We start from the raw sequence: 17,063 nt of genomic DNA, 5'->3' as shown, positions 1-17,063 counted from the left end.
CAGGCAGGCAATTGGCGCCTGCTAACCTTATACTGCCTACTTTATTTCCCGGTAATTCTGAAATGTCTACAAGGAGGGCTCTCCACAAGAATAGCTGGTATTCCGGCAACAGTACGTCATTTCCTGTTATATCATGATTACAGGTGATGAATTGGACAAACAGCTTTCGAACTGGCTTAGTAAAGCTACTTACACCCATGGACCGGCAAGGGCAATAATTACGCCGTATGTGTGTTTATAAATCACATTTCTAGGCATGCTGGTTACTTTTATTCCGGGGAATGTGCTTCTTTCGCTTTTAAGCAAATTAATCCAGAATCGACGTACGGCTTCTTATACGGTTAACCCCCACTAACTCAGAAAGAGAATATTCGTTCTTGGTCCATCACACAATCTCTACCTAGAGTCTTGTGCGATACCTATTGCGGATTATTTTGAAACCCCTTTCTATAATCTGCGGATAGATGATGATGGCAAGCCCCATGTTTTGTTATTTTCCCTCTTTAGTGCGAAAAAATCTTCTCAGCACTGGAAAGTTTGTGAATCTTGCTCTTAAGCAGGACGAAGATGAGCATTCTATCGAGATGCAGTTCCCATACATTGCAAAGATCATGGAGGCGTAAGTTGGAGTCGCTGCGCTTGGCATGTTTAACTTTATTTGGTAACTTCATTCAGCGTCTCCTGCGCAACCCAAGGGTGTTTTCTGCCTTAGGCATGCTAACAACTTTACAGTTATACCTATTATGGTGGGCAGCCTGTCTCTTTCAATGGAACAAACGTTTGGGGAGATCCTATCGCCGTTCCTCTCTGATCCTTCCAACGTCTTCGTTATATCCTCTGATTTCTGTCACTGGGGTAAATCTCTCATGCTAGGGTCGTTAAGGATTCTTTATCTAGGTTTCTTTGCCCTGCATTTTTTTCACGCTAATTGACACAATGAGTAGAAATGCCGCTTACTCGGAACCATCGTAGCTATTCCAGGTGCCTTCGCAAAGTTCGGTGCACTAGAGTTGTAGTTTTACGCTATGTAATTAGATTTTGTTCCATTTCAGGCCTTTACATTCACTGTCATTTCAGTCCTGATTTGTTCTTTTCTATTGCAGGTAGCCGCTTTAGTTACACATATTACAATCGGAGCTATGGTGAAATCTGGGAGTCAATCAGAGATCTAGACCATAAGGTTAGTATTGGTTCCGCTTCAGCAGGAGGCTGGCTTGTTCATTAGCAATGCGGAGTGTGGCCGACGCTCCTCTTGCTTAAGTTCGCTAGTTTTATGTAGTCATCTCATGCAGGGTATGGAGTTGATTGAGAATTTGGATGCATCGGGCTTCAACAAGTACCTGGCTGACTACGGGAACACAATTTGCGGTCGTCACCCGATCAGTGTGTTGTTGCAGGCCGTTCGAGCACTTGATCAGGAAGTCGGAGCCAGGGCAGTTCTCAAGTTTGTACAGTATGCGCAGTCGAGCAAGTGCCGCTGCATGCGGGACTCCTCGGTCAGTTATGCATCTGCCTCTCTGGTTATCAAATAAGCATTCGCACTCGTCTACTTACTTCTCGTCCCACCCTTGCGTCTCTGTTTAAACGTTTAACTCATGTCGCTTTAAGGTAAATCTACACCAAATGGAATCATTTCGTCTTTTCCAAGCATTGATATTACTTTTCCGAGTGTAGGGTAATTACTGGGGTAAAAACTCGCATCGACACTAAGAGCGTGTTCTTCTGTTCGTCTTGTAATTTAATTGGGGCGCAAATTTTCCAACAGCTGAGCTAATGGTGATTATGAGTGTGGTCATCTTAGCAAATCTATAGCCCGTGAGAGGTCGTTATAGCATTCTTCGGGAACAGGCCAAAGCGTGGTGTTTTCGGGTTAGGCGCCGTAAATTGTGCAATTCTGTGTGGTCTTCAGGTAGGGTGGTTGAAATAGGCTCCTCTGGTTACCATTTACCGTGCGCTTTTCTTAAAGGATTACAGAAGTGTAAGCAGAGATGAGGGTACCATTCACTAAACCAGGTTGGGACTAGCTAGGGGCCCGAAACGACGAGGAGTGAGGAGAATTACTGTTTTTTCTATTCGTTGGTGAGACGGATAACACAGAGGGAGGTGAACTGCAGCGCCCGAATCTTACCCTGGTCCGAAGAAGGTACGCTTGCATTACAGAAAATGTACTATCAACACAGAAAGCCTAGGGGTTTACCGACAGCCGGGGGCCATACTGCCGGGCAGAAGTAAAACCTGAAGAGATTTAAGAACCCGCCTAATAAAACGCAGAATCAAACAAACTATTAGGGCGTTAGACAGACCCTCCACGTTCGGGCGTCGTCCTCTTAGACAACCTCCCAAGTCGCCCATCAGAACAAAGTCGGCGCTTTATAAAAACATACAAACCAGTTGCGGTAGTCTTTGAATTTGTGCACCGCCAAGGAGATATTTGATCCCGTCGTTGACGCATTTCAGCAATTTCATGGGGCCTGGAGTTTCACACTGTTGGGGAACTGTACACGGGGAGGGGAATTGCCCCAATACCCACTGGTCAAAATGGAATGATGCTCTGAAATAAGGTCATTTAGCATGCACATTGGTAGTCAGAAGAACAATGGCTTAAGCAAACATTTAATAAAAAGCAAAGCTAAAAAAGTAGTTTCACGGGGATAAAAATTTGCGACTATTCCCCCTATCACTACGTTCTCACTTCAGTACAGCCCAAATTTATGCTTACCTGGATTCCATTCAGCAGGTAGAGAGGTGAAAAAAGCATCGCGTATGCACTTAATTGGCATATTTAAATAGGTGCATAAACAGCTCTGTACTGAACGCTTCCGGGTGGTTTACGGTTAATGTCGCTTCATTTGTCGAAAACATACCTGCAGAACACGAAACTGGGGTGATTGCCGAAGGTAGGCATTAGTTTAACCCTTCCGCGAGGAGACACAACAGTAGATGTCCTATATCTGCCAAGTTCAGGTTTACCATTCATCAAAAGCAAGGTAGGCGTCCCTAAAGATCAGTTCCGCTTACCGCTGCCAACAATGTAGAGCCCCGAGTCTTGCAAAAATCGTAAGATGTCAGAGTAATAGGGCAGAAAATATCAGTAACGTACGGAAGGCATGAAAGGAAGTGCAACAAAGACCCAAGAAGAAGACGGTAGGCAAAAGTGTAATCTAGGATGCTCAAATGCCAGCTCAATCGAATGCTGAATTAATCAAACGGTCAAAGTATCACAAATCTTCGCTATACTAACCAGTCCAAAATGAAATGTTCCCGTTTATTTGCAGCGCCACACATAAAAAATAGGCTCAACACCCAGAATTTAAACAGAAAAAATATAGGGAACACAAACTTAGGAGAAGCATATTAAAAGTAATTCAGCAGAAAGAGGCGATAAAGTAGTATTTTGTCCAAGAACGCATTGGTTAAGCAGGCGCTTTGGTGTCCGCAGGTTGTGCTTCCTCTCTGTGGCATGGACCTTCAACTGTGCTAGCAGTAATTCGATCACTTTCCCCTTATTAATACTTGCTCACCCATGCCAACTTTGCTCATTTCGACTTCAAGGAAGATACAAGATACGATATTGGTGGCAACGATTGGCCTGCGACATGCCCTGGGTGTAGAGTATCACCCAGTCTCGAACAATATGAGACCAGTGCATTTGTCTTCCCCAATACAGCTCACTAATAGAACAAAACTTTGGTTATGAGAAGACTGATGATATGCATCGGTGGCATTAATGAGGGTGGAAGACTTTTCACACGTAAGGAAATTCAGTAACTGACATCGCTGGTTTGTAGATGTTCTTTTTTAGCACCACCTCTTGTGGCCAATACAAGACATTGTGATTCAATATTTTTTAACCGTGTGTAGGGTTACGTGGGCACTTGGGTCCTCATAGACTGCGAATCTGTAACGTTAGCTCCACAACTGGGTCTTTTAATTAGTTTTTACGTTTAAGGATGTATGATTTGAACGACAATCCCTTTAAATTTAATCAATGTGGAGATGATATTTAGTGCCACTGTAAGGAATGTCATAACTCGAATATGGATTTCTACACTATATATATTTTTGAAAAGCGTACGTATTTGTATTATCTTGACTACGTTTTAACTGAAATAAAACTATGTCTCAATAGCGTGTTATACAATTTGCTTCTGAGACAAGAACTGAATTTAAACGTCAAACGCTATCTACAGCCCTCTAATAGAATTTTTTCAGCGTACTTAACAAAATTGCCCCTTGAACGCTATTTCTTACAATTTATTTCTCTTTCACAAGTCGCCTTGTTTAGGTTATCTGTTGGGGAGAGGCAGTTTTGAGTACCGTATCCGCAATGGCGGATCTCTTCAGCATTGTAAGTAGTCTCACGTCATTATTCCCTGTTTAGGCTGAAGAAAATTTGCCATTTGAGGAGAATCTGATAAAGAACCCTTACAATGTTAAGGCCTGGCTCAGATATGTTCAATTTCAGAAATCAGGCTCTCCCCACATTTTGTATTTGACCTATGAAAGAGCCTTAAAACAGTTACCTGGAAGGTAGGTACTTTCAGGCTTCTTACCATCAGTTATAAATTGTGGTACAATTACTTGAAACTCCGACGTCAACACTCTAGAAGAATGTGTCCTGGTAGTTTAATTTATGAAGAAACGAATAATGCACATGAGCGCGCTCTTGTAACAATGCACAAGGTAGATGCCTTCAGACTATTTACATGTTACCGTAGATGCCTCGTATTTGGACGGATTATCTTCAATTTCTAATGTTTCAAGGTTATATAACGCTGACACGTCGTACGTTTGATCGAGCCTTGAAAGCCTTGCCAATTACACAACATGAACGGATATGGCGTATTTATCTCAGATTTGCTGACAAGCATGGCGCGGATGTAAATGAATCATGTGCTCGCATCTATCGCCGTTACGTTAAGGTACTTCATTAATATTTGTAAACGATATCTGCAGTTTGCCCCTGATGATATTGAACGATTTATCAACTTTCTAATGCGCAACGGGAATGTTAATGAGGCTGCCATTCTCTTAGCGAAGGCAATTAATGAGGAGAATTTCATTAGTCGTGAGGGCAAATCAAAATTCCAGTTGTGGCAGGTGTTGTGTGACCTTCTCGTAAAAAACCCAACAAAAGTAACCTCTCTTGATGCAGATGCTATTATTCGGCAAGGAATAAGTCGCTACACAGACCAGGTTTGTTTTTTTTTCCCTCTAGGCTTTATTGTCTATTTCCTTGATGACCTTTATGCCTAATAGGTGGGAATACTGTGGACTTCTTTGGCCGACTTTTACATCCGAAGCGGAAATCTTTCGCGAGCTAGGGATGTTTACGCTGAAGCTATTTCCACTGTCATTACGGTCCGTGATTTCAGTCAGACATTCGACGCATACGCGGAGTTCGAACAATCTATCACCAAAGCCCATATGGAGGCCCTGGAAAAGCGTTCGAATGTAACTGAAACTGGTATGATTTGCTCTAGTCCTTTTATGCACTTAATGGCTTTACTTTATTTTATTGCTATCTGGGTTCAGACGAAATGGAAGTAGAGCTATGCCTGGCCAGATTGGAGTCGCTGATGGAACGCCGACCTCTCCTACTAAATAGCGTTCTTCTCAGACAAAATCCGCATAACGTAAACGACTGGCTGCAGCGAGTTGAACTACTCGAACCACAGGGTCCACGAAAGCAGATTGAAGCGTTTATGGAGGGTATCAGCTCAGTAGATCCGGGTTGGTTCATCCGCTCCTAATCTTCTACTTCAAAATACCAGCACAGCATAATCATTGGTTACGTGTTTTAAAAACAGCCAAAGCAACAGCTGGTCGACCATCAACTTTGTGGATAGAACTGGCACGTCTCTACGAAAAGCATAATCAGTTGTCGGACGCCAGGATGGTTCTGCAGAAAGCAACTGGGGTCGGTTTTATCCATGTTGAGGACTTGGCCTCCATTTGGTGTGAATGGGCTGAAATGGAAATTCGTCATGGGTGAGCTTGGAGGGAGTTAAAAAAGAACACGTCGCATTGTTTGGGGTTTTCACATTAACCTCACCGTTTCATTACATTCTCTGGAATAATCTGCTCGTGTTGGGTGATCCTGTAGTGAAGTCGAAACCGCTCTTCAACTGCTCGCGCGAGCTGTAACTCCGGTGGCTTCACACAAGGTTGACTACTACGATCGCTCAGAACCGGTTCAAAATCGCCTTCACAAGTCTATACGGCTTTGGACCTTGTACACCGACCTAGAGGAGAGTTTCGGTACCTTCCAAACCACAAAGGTTGGTTTTTACTCTTATGCTACCTCGTCTGCCTTGTATACGTTCATACTGATTTTTCTAGCTGTATACTACTGCGGTAGTTAATTTTTTGTCCGTTTTTAGGCTGCTTACGACCGTATGATCGATTATCGGATCGCTACGCCACAAATTATAATGAACTATGGTCTTTTCCTGGAAGAGCACAACTACTTTGAAGAGGCCTTCAAGGTGAGATTATGGTTTTCCCCCTCTCTAAACACTACATCATCTCTGTTTTTGATGCATCTTTGGCGTTGTAGGCCTACGAAAAGGGAGTCGCCATCTTCCGATGGCCAAACGTTTTTGATATTTGGGCGACGTATCTCACAAACTTCATGGAGCGCTATGTAAGTAAAAGTCACTCTTTCCCATAATTATTGCATCAAAGCATTAATCCGCCTCTGTTTTCGATTGTCGCTTGCCTATTTGCTTCATTTCTTACATAATATTCTTGATTGCGCTCTTGGTTAGGTTTGTAACATCATTTGTTGTTAAATGGCAAACACATGTCCTTTCCCTTTAATGGAGCATATTGTATGTCCTTAGGGAGGGAGCAAATTAGAACGTGCTCGAGATCTATTTGAACAATGCCTTGAAAAATGTCCTTCTGAGTTTGCTAAGCGTGAGTTTTTAATTGTTCGGATTGCTATTTTTTAACAGTTTTTTTTAAATTGTTGGGTCGTATTCATATTTTTGATCGTCCGTCCCGCTTCTGTTGGGATCTGGGCATTTAAACGCAACTTTAGGTTTATCCTAGTGGGGTTGGACTTGCAAAATAAAACTGGTAGATCGGCCAAATGCTCTTCTCGATCTAGAATTATACCTCTTGTACGCAAAACTTGAAGAAGATCATGGTCTGGCTCGACGCGCAATCAAGATTTATGAGCGTGCAACCGAAGCAGTTGAACCGGAGGAGCGATTCACTGTGAGTTTTTATTTGGCGTTTTTGCTACGCGATTTACTTGTGGTAAAGCTATAGCCTTATTATTGCTCTGGGCTCTGTAGATGTTCAATATCTACATCCAGCGCATCGCAGATCTTCACGGCGTAACCCATACACGGGCAGCCTACGAGCAAGCCATCGAAAGGCTACCAGAGAAGCACGCTCGCCAAATGTGCCTCCGTTTCGCTGATTTGGAGAGGAAATTGGGTGAAGTTGACCGCGCACGTGCTGTTTACGCTTATGCTGCTCAAATGTGTGATCCCCGAGTAGGCGTCCCTACGTCCTGGCCGTCCATGTGAGTAATGTCTATGAGTCGGTACATTTTTTCTCTTGTTTTGCAGACAGAGCCGGAATTTTGGAAAATTTGGAAGGAATTTGAGCTAGCTCATGGAAATGAGGATACACTGCGCGAAATGCTTCGTATCAAGCGCAGTGTGCAGGCTACTTATAACACAAAAGTAAGCTTCATGGCAAGTCATCTAGCTGCTACAAAAGAGCGGGGTAAGTGCCTTCTTCTACCATCTGTAGTGTCGATTAACTATCTTCAAAACGCCACTTTCCCTTTAGCCGAGAACCCAATGCAAGCAGTCGAGTCGGCCATCACAACAGAGGAGACCTCTGTAGCCAAACGACCACTAATTGTTTTTAAATCAGCTGGCGTTGTCAGTCAGGTAGGCTCCGAAGATGGTAGCGGTGGTGGAGTTATGAGTGGAACTGCCCTTAGCAATCCAGAGGCCATTGACATTGATTTACCAGTGGACAATGAAGATGAGGATAGCGAAGGAATGGAGGCAGAGGGAGAAGAGGCGAGAATACTCGAAGACCGGGAAGACGGCTCAAAGTCTCGTAAGTTGCCTTTATAATTCGGTGCATCCTTAAGTGTACACAAGTTAAGTAATCTGTCTTTTTCCAGGTCTTCGGATCGAAAAGCAGCCGGTTCCTTCTGCTGTCTTTGGAAGTCTTAAGGACGATAATGATGACTAAGCACCCTTGTAATGTTTTTACCGAGTTTTGGTAGACCTCACGCAATTCAAACTTCATGTATAAAATGTTTGGAGTGTCTGTTTTTTAATGAATTTGTTATATCATTGTGCCACCTGTGGAAAATCTTAAGCGCTGGGACTGAAGGTTGTGTAGTTTGATAACTATTAGAACTTTTCGATCGAGATGCTTGATCGTATTTCCAGAATTCTAACCTCTTCAATGTGAAGTGAGTTTGTTTTGTTCTGTATCTCTTCCTCGAGGTCAAGTTGCCTTCTACGGAGCGCCTTCAATTCTTCCTCTGCATCATGAAGCATTTGCCGAAGTGTCGATATGTCCGTTTTTAGTTCCTCAATTTGTTTAAGCATTCTAAGGAAAAGTAGATGGTTATTACATATTGTCTGTATTTTACTGCCTGCGAGTTACTTCGGTCGTACCTGTAATGTGGGGCATCTCTACAGAGCTCATTCAACGGTCTGCAATCTCTTATGTTCGTCTTTGTCTCCGTTATTTCGGCGGATTTTAAGGTGTCACAGATCAACTTTTTAATATCGCGAATGTTATCCTCCATGTTGGGTATCTCTTTGAATATCTACAATTAGTTTAGGCATTATTATTTTAAGGTGAACCAAGGAAAGGTGTTCTTCCAGCTTGCGTTTAGCGTCGCGTGTCTCACCAACCCGAATTTGGATGGCTCGATTTGTTGCATCTACTTGCTCTTTCTGGTCCTCAAATACTTGTATCAGAACACCCTCAACAAGGCTACGTGTCTGGCGGGAGTTTTGAATTTGTCGGTCTGCCTCCTCAAGATTCTTCTTTAATTGAAGGAGCCACTCATCCATACTGCATGAACTACAGAACTCAGGCGCATTGTAAATGTCTTACGAAACGGGAGCCGGGTAACACTTTGTAACCTCTGGGATATTGTCGTAGGTCGAAATTGTTTTTGCGTACTCATCTCGATTCTTAGCTGTTTCTTTTCCACGAAAATCCGACTTCAAATTGAATGCCGATTTCCGGTTGAGCCTAGTACTTCTTATGTTTCACATACCATATACCTCAGCTGCTCTTCCGTTTGTTCTATTCCGCGAGTCAGTAATGCACGTACTCCATTAAATACAGCAATTTCTTTCACAAGTTCATTGTGTGCATTATCAGCTACGAAGTCAGAACCCTTTCGAGCTTGTCTGCAAGATAACAAAGTTTTTGCCACTACCTTATGGTGATACACTTCTCAGATAAATACAGTGGTTCTGTTGTGGCTTCTAGTGCCTTTTTCAAGCGAACAATGCAAGAAATCAGTTTGTCGGATTCATTTGCATTGTCCTTAATTTTCTTCGTCAGTTCACTCATCCAAAATGATATATCTGTTATTCGCTGATCTGTTTAACAAAGTATACGGTGTCATATGCGTTACCTAATTTCTCATCAACGTCCTGCATAGTTTTAATGGTGCGATCCTTTATTTCGTTCATCAACGCTTCATTTTCAAAAGCCACATTTTGGGCAGACTCTCGAGCAGCATCAGCTTCACTGTGTTTGATTCTATTTGAGCATAGCCATTCACAAGGTGTGAACATTCGAGGAGCCTTAATGGCTTCAGACATGGCAACGGTGTTTGGTATATTTCTTTTTGCGCAAGATAGACGTATCTATTCCGTCAATGATACAAACAAAAACAGGGTTGTTGGAATATTACAGTTTCGATAATATTTATAAATAGGGCAATAAACATCTCACAATTGAAGGCTAAATAACTTTATTTAATATTCTGGCTCACAACAAAATATAAAAAAAGCATGTCGAAGTAGTCCATTCATAACACAATGCACACTAAATGGACCCTTTGCGTACAGAGAAGCAATTAACACTCGTGAATGCTCATTATTGCTATTAGTAAAATCAAGGTATATTTTCTTCTTTTTCAAAAAGCATCACAGTGGGTGTGATGCAGGTGCCATCCTTATTACGCACATATTTTGTCCAAGCGCTCATTTGATCAAGCAGGCACTGTTGTGTCCACAAGTCGTACTCTTGCTCCGTGACATAGCCCTTGCACTGTGCTAGTCGCCTCTTGATCCTCTTCTTCGTTACTAATATTTTCTCTTCCATGTCAATTTTGTTTTATTCGACGTTGGGAAAGGTAGGTTACACTACACTGTGGCCCAAAAGGCCAGCCCACCCAGCGAGGTACAAGGGGGTTAATTCAAAGTACCAAAAGTGGCGCCTCACCAATGCCGAGGGCTAAACCACTATCGTATTACAGATGCGCCTGTGCTGACGCCTAAGAAAAGGCGACACCTGATTGAACCATTTGAAAAAGTCCGCTTATTTGCCTTCGCTACCTACCTGAAAAGTGATATATCCTATGTATCTCTACTAATTGAGTAGAATCTAAATAAAAGGCTGAGCCGTGACGGACTTTGAACAATGTGGTGGGAAAGAATGGATACGGCACACGGCTCTTGTAATGCTTTTTAAGTTAATATTTTAGTTAAAGGCCCTGCTCTTCAGGAATTTCTCTCATGGCTAGCAATTGGCCTAGGACATGCCCTGGGTGCAAAGCATCACTCAGTATAGAACAGTGTGAAACCAGTGCATTTGTCTTCCCCAACACAGCTCACTAATGGGATAAAGCTCTCGTTATGAGGAGATTGGTGGGATGCATCGGTGACAATGATGAGGGTGGATGACTTCTCACACGTAGAAAAATACAGTAACTGGCGCTGGTTCACGGGTCTTTGTCAGTACCAGCTACACTGTTGTGGCCGATACAAGACATTGTCCAAGGAGTGGTGAAGACCAACGTAGTGTATCAATATCATTTTCAATTGTATGTTTGCCTGCGTAGACAACTCAGCCCCAATGTACTGTGAGTCTGTTCTAAAGCATGGTATTCGGGTTATGGTGGTGGAAGCCCAGCTCTCTACAGTTTGTTGCCACATAATCTTCCCCCTTTTTGGCCTATTGTGGTCGTTGCAGTAGACACCTAAGTAGCGCGACTCGTTCTTAAAACTTTGTTGGCCCTTGCTGTTACAATTTTTCTAAGTAACCAGTTTGCTGACGTTTATTTTATCAACCTTCACCCATGTTTTATCAGTAAGTTTGCCAATATGGTTTCGGTATATTTATTGTGCCGTTTACAATGTAGATTTTGATCACTCTTTCTTGGTTAGCTTAATTTCCCATCTTTTTATGTCTATGCAACATCACGCTTTCAGTTGTTCTCATTTTAAAACATGCGCACATACTCCAGCATGCTTAAGTACCTTAATTTGCAAAATGTATTTAATGTTTCCCATTCTTTTCAAAGAGTTGCGGGTTACGCACGTAATCCCTTACTTGTATGCCTCGAATTCATAAACGTTACTATGTCGCATATGGCTCTCAGCCAAATGTCCTACCCTGATCTTAGCCAATTACCTGTTGAAATACTCATTTTATCGCAAAGTTAGCCCACGTCGTGGACTATTGGCTATCTCTCGCACCACTGATTTGTTGTACCTTATTCTATTGTCTTTTGGACGAAATCTCGCTCTTGGATTTCCACAATATCAAGAGTGGTTAAGAGGTGGTTATTAATAGGTCTAAAAGTTGACAGATGTTCGGTTTACTTTTCCTACAAAATCAATTTTGCTCTATCGCTAAATGGAAGCCAACTTTTCTTCTGCCTCACGAGTTACAAAAGTAAAATACTCGAATACGCATTCGTTGTCAACCAGTGCATGTCGGCCAGGTCAGGAGGCTGCCCACTCTCCAGGTAGGCTACGCATTGTTTCTGCTTCTCATCTTCCTTCAAATGTTGAATATTTCTTTTACACATTAAGGTGCTAAGTTATGGCAGTCAGCCTTGCAAAAGGTTCGCACCCGTGCGGCAAAGCTGGACCCATGGAGCGATTTCGATTTGAAGTCGACACCAACGATTGCCGCCGTCCGTCATCGATATAGTGCACTTAAAAAGAAATGGATTAAAGACAACATACTAGTTAAACTTGAAGAAAAAGCCTTCAATCGAGGCGCCATGAGAGAATGCTTCAGATTGTAAATTTTGATTTGTTATAAGGCGAAACATTAACTTTTCTCAAAACTTCATCCGTCAGTTTCGCATGACTTAGATGCATTTATAGTCATTATTTAAAGTGCTCTCAAGCTGTCGGAATCCTCAATTTCGTATCTTTCTTTCCTACAGGAAAAAACTACCTGACAATGGTGACTGGAGCGCAGCGTCAAATTACGTTGCTAAACGATATATTACTCCTGTTAGCAGCTCAGTCTACTTAGACGATGTGCGCTTACAAATGGAGGCAAAATTGTGGGCCGAAGCCTTCAACAAACAGAATCCACCCAAAAAGGTGCTCTCTTTGTCTATGACTTTTTTCACCCACTTTTGTCTAATTCCTTATTTTTGTCCCTCGAAGGTGGACGTGTTTCAGATGTCCGTGATAGAAATCCTTCTGGAGAATCCGGATAGTCCTTTACCGATTTGTGACTCCAAGCGACGTGGATCCATCACGACGATGAGTCTGCCCTCAGTACAGCGGAAAACTCAATCCTCTCAGTTCTACCACATCGAACGTTACATGGATGGAGAGTATCGCAAGTACAACTCCAACTCAGGGTTTGTTGACGGTCAGCCTAGGAACACACCACAAGTGAGCAGCTTGTCTATTTTCTGTTCCAAGATTCCATGTTTTCTACGGTCCACAGGTGGATGGGTTTACTGTCATAAGCCTTAACTACGTAAAGGAAAATAAACCAGCTAGTTTTTTCTTGGTGAGCTCTCATTTTGTTAAGGTATTCACATGCTTTTTGTTTGTAGCATTTGTGAGAATTATAGAATAGGCTAGTAATGCTCTTAGTTTCAAGTATTCATCGACGATTATATCTCCTACAGTTCTAATTTAATTGTGAAGGAAATTAGTTTCTGATTTTGTGTGCACTCCTTGAGGTTGTATAAGTTATCTGGATATACGTAAGATTCATAATCGAATTTTCAGTATATCTTTACTCAATACTTGTTGTGACCTAAACGTGTTCAAATGATCCATAAAATTATTATTAGGTTACCCTTTGTTTCCTTCCCTTGATGGTCCATCTCATCCTTTGGAATTGTAAATCAAAGCGTCTCTGATAACCATTTCTTAGCCCTTGTTTTTCTAACGCTCTTACCTGTTTACACTCCCCTTGTGAATCCGTAGGCCTTTAGCCACTTCACTTTCGAACATTCTGGTCATCGTCTGCTGGTCGTGGATATTCAAGGTGTAGGCGATCTCTATACCGACCCCCAGATCCACACCGCCGACGGTCTTGGCTACAATGATGGAAATTTGGGTCTTCGAGGCATGGCACTGTTCTTCCATTCCCATCGATGTAACCCCCTTTGTAATTACCTCGGTCTAGCTCCGTTCGACCTCTCTGAGAACGAGGTTAAAGAACTCTATGACGGTGATGTGGGCCTCGGTTTGGATGCTGAAGGTGAACCTAACCAATTTGAGGTGGATATTGATGATTTCGAGGATTTTGGGGCACCCGAGTGCACTTCAGTGAGCTTTGTCTTCTTCTATTTAGACTCCTCTGCATGATTTACTAGTTTGTAATGTGTGGTTTTTAGCCTTCTGCGAACAGACTGTTTCCCCATCCGAATGATACTTATCTGGCGTCACCCCCTACTGATAGTGACGCATCTTTACATCTGCAAGTTCGAAAGCGGTCTCTCTCTTACGGCATGATTCCACTCGGTTTTTCGCCCTCTCCTTCCCTTTCCACCTGCTACCGATCGAGTGCTAGGCATTTTTATGGTCCTACCGTGGCTAAAGATGAGGAGTTTTGCATCCGTCGTCGCTTTCGCACCTTCAGTGGTTCTACCGCCACCGAGCTGACTCACCACGCACCTCCAGCGGTCGATACGAAGGCTCAAGTTCCCAGGGGTCACTTCCCAAACAGCACAGAATGCGTTGACACTGACTCACCCCTTCTTCCTGATTCCGCATTTGATGTCGATTCGGGTTTTAGCTGGGAAGATGAAGGGGGTATGGCGCCATTCCGTCCTCGGGGGCGGAGAACGCGAAATATTAGCGAGTCTTCTGATGTAGACAACGACTTGGCGGCCGCAACCGTCGGAAGTCTTCTGCACCAGACCATTCGTGAAACGCACAAGCCCACTTCCGCAACTCATCCCTCTAATCTGGATCAAGAGATCGGTCAGTCGATTTTGGGGCAGTTACATCACGAACTTGCCCGTCTACATGAAGCTAGCAGGTTCGTCAAACGACACATTGGAGGCTGGTCACAGAACGGACTTGGTGCTCTACCGCTGGGCGATAACTTAGAACCAAACGAAGTAGATCCGGTAACGTCGATCGATTGGGAGTCAGTCCTGTTTCACGAGTGTCTCGCCGCTCAATTGGGATGCCTCGAGGCTCTTATCGTCATGGCTCATTACTACCTCGGCCTTCCTACACAACTTCTTTCCGACTGTCCCATTAAGGTAAATTAGTCTCGTTAAACTAATTGGCTCATTTGTTCACCCTCTCTTTGGCGGTGAGTTTTGCGATTACTTGCTACGCTCTAGCCCTGTGAGGAGGATCTCAGTCTGGGCGTCGATTACTTGTGGCGGTCGTCGATGGGCGGTGACCGCCGTTGCATGATTCTCCTTGCTCGTTATATGGACGCCTCAGTGGTGTTCGGTGGGACCAGCTCAGGGGCACCACCTTTGGTGGATCGGGCGGCGATTCGGGAAGCGCTGAACCTGCGCACCACACCAGTGGACGACTTTCTCGTTCTTCTCTCTTCGCACCGCGGCTTTCCTGTCCCCACAGGTTCCGCGGGTCGGCCATGGGCAGAAGCAATGTCGTGGTACCGTAAAGCCATTGAGAACGCTGGTTTCGCCGTCCCTGGTAGTGCCTGCGATGCCGACGAAGGCTGCGACGCCGAAGGTAACTATGACTCTGCGGAGGATCTCTCGCCTGTCCATCGTCTGCTGGCCCGCCTCGCCGAGATGTACGAAGTCGGCGGACACGGTCTCCAGGCTGATCCCACCATGGCAGGTATGTTATTTCGCTCTTTTCTACCCCGGAGCTGTTGTCTCATTTTAGAAGTCTGGGATATTTGTAAGAGTCGGTTTTGGGCCATCTAAGCTCTGTATCAGACGATGGGACCTTCCGTTTAGTTTAAGAGATAGAATGCTAGCAAACCTCTGTCATTGCAGGCTGACTAATTGAGGTGGATGACGTCAAGTTAGCTGTAACGAAATCTTCGTGTAACTTGTTATGACGCAGGAAGTTATTTTCCTTGTACCATATTTCTTTGCATAACTAATGAACTCGCGTTTTTTATGTATGTTTTGGTGTTGGAAACGAGTGACTTTTCACTCTCGTTTTTTTGTGAAAGCAAGTAGAGTCCCCGTGATATTGCGTAGGGCTAATGAATAAGGCCGTTCGTTGTTTATAATGAGGACTAAAGAACTTCAGAAAGCTACTCAAATTTTTTTTCCTTTAAAGTAGTCAATATGATAACCTATGATCCTTTCTCTGCAAGAGATAATTTCAAGTTTCACTTTCGAAAGTCGATTTATCTCTAGAGGCAAAAAAACTAGCTCCTGCAACCTCCGAGCTACTTATTTTGTGCTGAAGTGTAATGCGGGGAAAAAGGTGATGGTCATCGTTCGGAGGACTATAGGGGGATCACGGAGAATGAGGATGAGGATGAAGTTAGGATGGGGCAGTAACTCCCTGCCTTCAAAGCCAAACTGCAGTGCAAGTCTTCTAGCGTGTGCGCTTAGTGGTGGTGAGGTACGAGGTCGTGCATTGCTTGGCAAGTGTGATTCCTCCCACTGACTGGCTGGCTGGGTCCACGGTATTTGTTTGGGCTTCAGGAAGAAAGGTGTTATGAGCAAACGCGTTCGCATTGTACCACACACAGGCTGGGGGGAGGGTGGGCATAGTCTTCTGGGGACGAAGTGGTGCCCCGAGAGTGTGGGATGGGTGGTGTGTGGTGGGTGGTGAGTAGATAGTTAGGAGAGAGCAGTCGGTGGTGTGTGCGTTGGCTTGACGAAGGTTGGAGGATAAGAGCGCAGGAACCACTCCTCGTGGTAGGTAAGCTGGTTGGTCAAGCAGCAGGCAAGCAGTCTGCATAGTAGTGGGTGAAATGAAGTGGGAAGTGGTAGTGTTGAAAGTGTACTGTCATTTGTTGACGCGTGAAATGGTGATGGGATCCATTTACTTTTACGTCGTTCCCTTACCGGTTGGTGTGGGCGGAAACGAGTTGTTTCAGCACTCACACGAGGCACGACTGAAAGTTGTTCTTGATCGCGGCTTACTTTGGACAATAGCGGCGCACACTTCTTCATAGTGAGGAACAGTGGCTCCTTTTGGACATGTTGGATGTTTGAGTTGTGTTGGCCATTTCTGTTTGCTGCAGTGTGAAACTGTTTGAGGAGGGAGGTTTGTGCATCTTCGAAATTGAGATTGAATGTGCCAAGTAGTAGTGGGTAAGGTGAAATGGGATCGGGGTCAGAAGGTATGTAAAGAGGGTTGAAGATGAGGAGGAGGTAGTAGAGAGTGGGATGGAGCACTGTACCGATCGACCGACGTCTGTTTGCGCTTTGTACTGCTGCCTGTATGAAACTGAATGGGTTTAATAAGTTTCTACGAGTTATGGCAAGTGGTTGCAACGGGTTGACCAAAACCTGCCCACCTTTTTTTGGGCCAAGGGATAGGTGCGACCTTTTCCACCATGGTTGTATACCGTTCTTGTCTTATGCCATTGCCATTGTACCTAATCTGTTTTGCAGTGAATAGCCAAATAAGTTATTTTTTAAAGTTTGTTAAATCTCATTCAAA

General features: G+C 43.9%; 4 protein-coding genes across 4 annotated transcripts in view; 3 read left to right on the top strand and 1 right to left on the bottom strand. All coding sequences in view use genetic code 11, as the record gives it.

The window, feature by feature from the left end:
* Positions 1 to 62: 62 nt before the first annotated feature.
* On the top strand, positions 63 to 1,532 carry EGR_01893 (hypothetical protein; the record flags this gene model as incomplete). The annotated part of the gene is made up of 8 exons (XM_024491142.1): positions 63 to 111; positions 144 to 225; positions 255 to 323; positions 361 to 489; positions 527 to 619; positions 713 to 855; positions 1,104 to 1,180; positions 1,293 to 1,532. 8 exons carry the CDS (start codon positions 63 to 65, stop codon positions 1,530 to 1,532), a joined length of 882 nt encoding a protein of 293 aa, XP_024354598.1.
* A 2,795-nt stretch (positions 1,533 to 4,327) lies between these two features.
* Positions 4,328 to 8,226, top strand: EGR_01892 (Pre-mRNA-splicing factor SYF1; the record flags this gene model as incomplete). The annotated part of the gene is made up of 17 exons (XM_024491141.1): positions 4,328 to 4,348; positions 4,382 to 4,530; positions 4,560 to 4,683; positions 4,719 to 4,922; positions 4,957 to 5,196; positions 5,260 to 5,467; positions 5,536 to 5,733; positions 5,811 to 5,991; positions 6,107 to 6,281; positions 6,384 to 6,488; positions 6,560 to 6,646; positions 6,846 to 6,921; positions 7,115 to 7,224; positions 7,305 to 7,508; positions 7,584 to 7,743; positions 7,810 to 8,088; positions 8,156 to 8,226. The coding sequence occupies 17 exons, from the start codon at positions 4,328 to 4,330 to the stop codon at positions 8,224 to 8,226; spliced, it is 2,592 nt and encodes an 863-aa protein (XP_024354597.1).
* Positions 8,227 to 8,390: 164 nt separating this feature from the next.
* Positions 8,391 to 9,830, bottom strand: EGR_01891 (Tektin-1; the record flags this gene model as incomplete). The annotated part of the gene is made up of 7 exons (XM_024491140.1): positions 8,391 to 8,592; positions 8,661 to 8,815; positions 8,853 to 9,075; positions 9,109 to 9,249; positions 9,282 to 9,410; positions 9,440 to 9,605; positions 9,641 to 9,830. 7 exons carry the CDS (start codon positions 9,828 to 9,830, stop codon positions 8,391 to 8,393), a joined length of 1,206 nt encoding a protein of 401 aa, XP_024354596.1.
* Positions 9,831 to 11,058: 1,228 nt separating this feature from the next.
* The window catches only part of EGR_01890 (Eukaroytic elongation factor 2 kinase), a gene marked incomplete at both ends in the record, with an annotated part of 8,173 nt that continues 2,168 nt past the window's right edge, over positions 11,059 to 17,063 (top strand). The window contains 7 exons of the mRNA XM_024491139.1: positions 11,059 to 11,095; positions 12,051 to 12,264; positions 12,413 to 12,575; positions 12,642 to 12,875; positions 13,422 to 13,766; positions 13,835 to 14,710; positions 14,795 to 15,269. Of these exons, the coding sequence (XP_024354595.1) occupies positions 11,059 to 11,095; positions 12,051 to 12,264; positions 12,413 to 12,575; positions 12,642 to 12,875; positions 13,422 to 13,766; positions 13,835 to 14,710; positions 14,795 to 15,269 (2,344 nt within the window). The remainder of the gene's footprint in view (positions 11,096 to 12,050; positions 12,265 to 12,412; positions 12,576 to 12,641; positions 12,876 to 13,421; positions 13,767 to 13,834; positions 14,711 to 14,794; positions 15,270 to 17,063) is intronic.

Source organism: Echinococcus granulosus (genome assembly GCF_000524195.1).
Source record: "Echinococcus granulosus chromosome Unknown EG_S00007, whole genome shotgun sequence".
In the NCBI taxonomy this organism is placed as follows: Eukaryota; Metazoa; Platyhelminthes; class Cestoda; order Cyclophyllidea; family Taeniidae; genus Echinococcus; species Echinococcus granulosus.
Note: the sequence above shows the minus strand (reverse complement) of the source record. Positions and strands in the feature narration are given on the sequence as shown.